This window comes from Siphateles boraxobius, unplaced genomic scaffold, assembly GCF_051911475.1.
Source record: "Siphateles boraxobius isolate OS27281-9 unplaced genomic scaffold, OSU_SipBor_1 130, whole genome shotgun sequence".
NCBI classification, from domain to species: domain Eukaryota; kingdom Metazoa; phylum Chordata; class Actinopteri; order Cypriniformes; family Leuciscidae; genus Siphateles; species Siphateles boraxobius.
Genome location: NW_027508734.1, coordinates 5817359 through 5820501, shown reverse-complemented (window position 1 = coordinate 5820501; position 3143 = coordinate 5817359). Strand labels below are relative to the sequence as shown.

Below are 3143 nucleotides of genomic sequence, written 5' to 3'. Positions count from 1 at the left end.
TAACAATCAGTAAAGATTTCACAGCAAAAAAAGAACCACAAGCTGAAGCTGGACATTTTTACAATTAAACTAAAAGACCTTTTACTTGCCCAAAAATAGTATGAACTATCAATCAGACGACAGAAGGACTGTAGAAGAAGGACTGCAACTGCAAGTTTCTTCAATGTTTTGATCATGTTGATTATAGAGGCCTCAGAAATAAGCATATCAAATATGATACAGTGGGCTTGACCGGGTTAAGAAGTATTTTTATATTTGCTTGCAAAGGGAATTGCAATAGAATAATAGCCACTGGCAGAGATAGCGAGAAAGAGAGAGTTCCTTGGAAGAGAAGATTAGTCAGATATTGCGCAACACATTCTCATGTCATGTGAATATCTCTCTTTAAAAGGGAGAGCAAGCCTGTGTTAGACTTCAGCAGACGCTCACTTCACACGGGTACTGGCATTTCTCTGCACAACACTGATTCAGAATGATGAAGTTCACAGTAACAGCCTTCGTGTTTCTGATCTGCACCGCTGCACTGCTGTCTACAACAGAAGGTAAGCAGAATAACATTCATGACAGTGTTTCGAATCAATTCATTTGCAGATATTTACACAAACTCTCTCTCTCAGTCACTGCAAGAAAACTTCGCATCAGCATGCGCTGCCGGTGCATTCAAACACATTCAAACCCACCAATTCATATTGGACGAATACTCTCGTTGGAGGTGATTCCTGCTGGACCACAATGCAAAAATGAGGAGATCATGTGAGTGAAACAAATCAACACTTCAAATACAGACAGATGATTGCTTCTTGCTTCCATCTGTCAATGTTCCACACTCCTCTTCTTCTTCTTCTTCTTGTCTTCATCATCCCAGGAGTTCACATGTGTGGACAGCTGTTGTTGCTTTTCTTTCACTAATTTGAATGATTTAAGCCTTCATATTAAAATGTCTTTAAGATCACGAGAGTGGCTGCAGTGTGTGAAAATTCATAACTTATGATGATGCATGTTTCGTCTGAATGAATGAAATTCAGCCTTAATTTACTCACCTTCATGTTGCTTTTAAACCTGCATGGCTTTTATTTTCACCAGATGTTTAGCAGAATGCATGATCTGTTCTTCTATAAAATAAAATAAAAAGCCTTCCTTTATATGGAAAAGAGCAGCTCGGATATTCTGCTATAATTAACTACTTTTTTGTTCAATATGGAAGGAAAAAAAAGTCATACAAATTTAGAAAAAGCATGAGGGTGAGTAAATAATGAGAGAATGTCTATTTTTGGGGGTGAACTTCATTTAACGATAAAATCATGACTTATGTCACATATTTTTCCCTTAGAGTGGTCTTTCAAAATAATAACAAGGAATTTAATAGATTTTAAATAATCATACATTTGTTTCTTACAGTGCTACATTGAAGAAAGGAGTAACGTGTCTTAATCCTAAAGCTGACTGGGTGATTTCTGTCAAGGAAAAGTAAGTTTGTCTATGATGATGTGTCGCTTTTATTATCTGCTTATTATAAGTTAAATCAAATCATGCTAATGAATGATTTTAATAAATACTTTTAAACTCGGACACTGCAGCACCTTTCATCCTTCAGATTGTAATGTGTGTCTCTTCATGTTTGCAGGATGAACAAGAGGAACGTCACAAAGAGCAACTAAAGGAAATGATTAATTCAACTATATATTTTACTGTATACTGTAATATAGAATTTTCTATTTAATTTATCATCTCTTGGTGATAATTGAAGTATCGAATGTGAAAACATGCTTTTGTTTAATAAACTGTGAATTTATGTTTTTTTAATGTAACTTTTGCTAACCTTGTTTTTTTTATTATATTTATTATTGCCTCACTGAATTATAGTTTTATACATTAATAATAGTTTTGCATTGTTTTTTAATGATCACACTTATACTAGCAATAAAGGATTGTTTTAAATGTCAAAATGGATTTTTCTTGTTGTGCCTTTTTGTCATGTCGCAAAAACATTACTAGTTTACTGTAGATTTCAACATGAATTCAGTATTATTCCCTAAGCTATTCACCATCATGTCATTCCAAACCCGTATGACGTTCTTCTGCAGAACCCACAATGAGAAAATCTTGTAAAGACCATCCATTGGCCCGACGAAGGAATCCGAAGATATAATGCGTATGTCATTTCAGTGTTCTCCTCTGTGAAGTTCACTCAAATTGTAGAATTTAGTTTCGATCTTACTCCAATTTCAAATGATTATTAAATTTAGATCGTGTTTCTTATTAGAAAATATTGATTATGATTTAATTTAGATCTTTGATTATTCTGGGTATCACAAACTTTCAATTATTCGTTCACGAGTTCACACTTGAATAAATGGTATGTATATTTGGCGTGGTGTCCGGGCTCGGTATTTGGCCCGAACCCTGAGTAGCTACTCCCCCGCATGAGAAACACCAGACCACATTAATCCATACTAGAAAAATGATATCAGAATAATGCAGAATAAATCAAATATAACATTTTATTTGTCAGGTAAAAGTGTACCATACCAATTACACAAGTAAACAATTAAAAGCCAATTCAGGAATAAAAAATAGGCTACATAACATCAATTGTTCAAAGATGACTCTAAGAGTAAGAAATGCACCCGACAGACACACAGTGGTGTGTGTGAGTGTGTTCTGAGTGCAAGACCCGGCAACACACTGATACAGCACTGCATGAGGGTTTTCTGGTTACTTGTTCCCAAAGACTGCTCTGCCACTTACCCTTATGTATCCAGACCAGAACAAAAGGCTTGTACAAATAATTTTTAGAGAAGTTTTGGCTCTATTCATGTACCCCAGGTACACCTGGCTTCAGAGGAGAGGAGAGAATTATCAAATATCTTGAAGAGACACACCCCAAAAATGAGAACAGAATTCTCCTTAGTTTTTAATCTTTCTCAAAATACCAATGACTGCAATGAAATTAAGACCATTTTTACCAATCGCACTGAGACATTTAAAATGATACCAAACATAAAAAGGAAAAAAACAATAGATTCACGAGATGCATAATACGTGATATATAGACATTTTCAGTTAAGGTTTAGTGACTTGAATCAGGGGGAAAGGAAGGGAGGAGGGAGAGGGGGATGCATAGACACGGAAGGAGAAAAGTT

The 3143-nt window shown here is 35.3% G+C and overlaps 1 protein-coding gene across 1 annotated transcript; it reads left to right on the top strand.

Moving 5' to 3' along the window:
* The first annotated feature begins 391 nt into the window (after positions 1-391).
* On the top strand, positions 392-1697 carry LOC143736866 (growth-regulated alpha protein-like). Its single transcript, XM_077227633.1, has 4 exons — positions 392-542; positions 618-753; positions 1399-1467; positions 1625-1697. Exons 1-4 carry the CDS (start codon positions 473-475, stop codon positions 1656-1658), a joined length of 309 nt encoding a protein of 102 aa, XP_077083748.1. The 5' UTR covers positions 392-472; the 3' UTR covers positions 1659-1697.
* The last annotated feature ends 1446 nt before the right edge of the window (positions 1698-3143 follow it).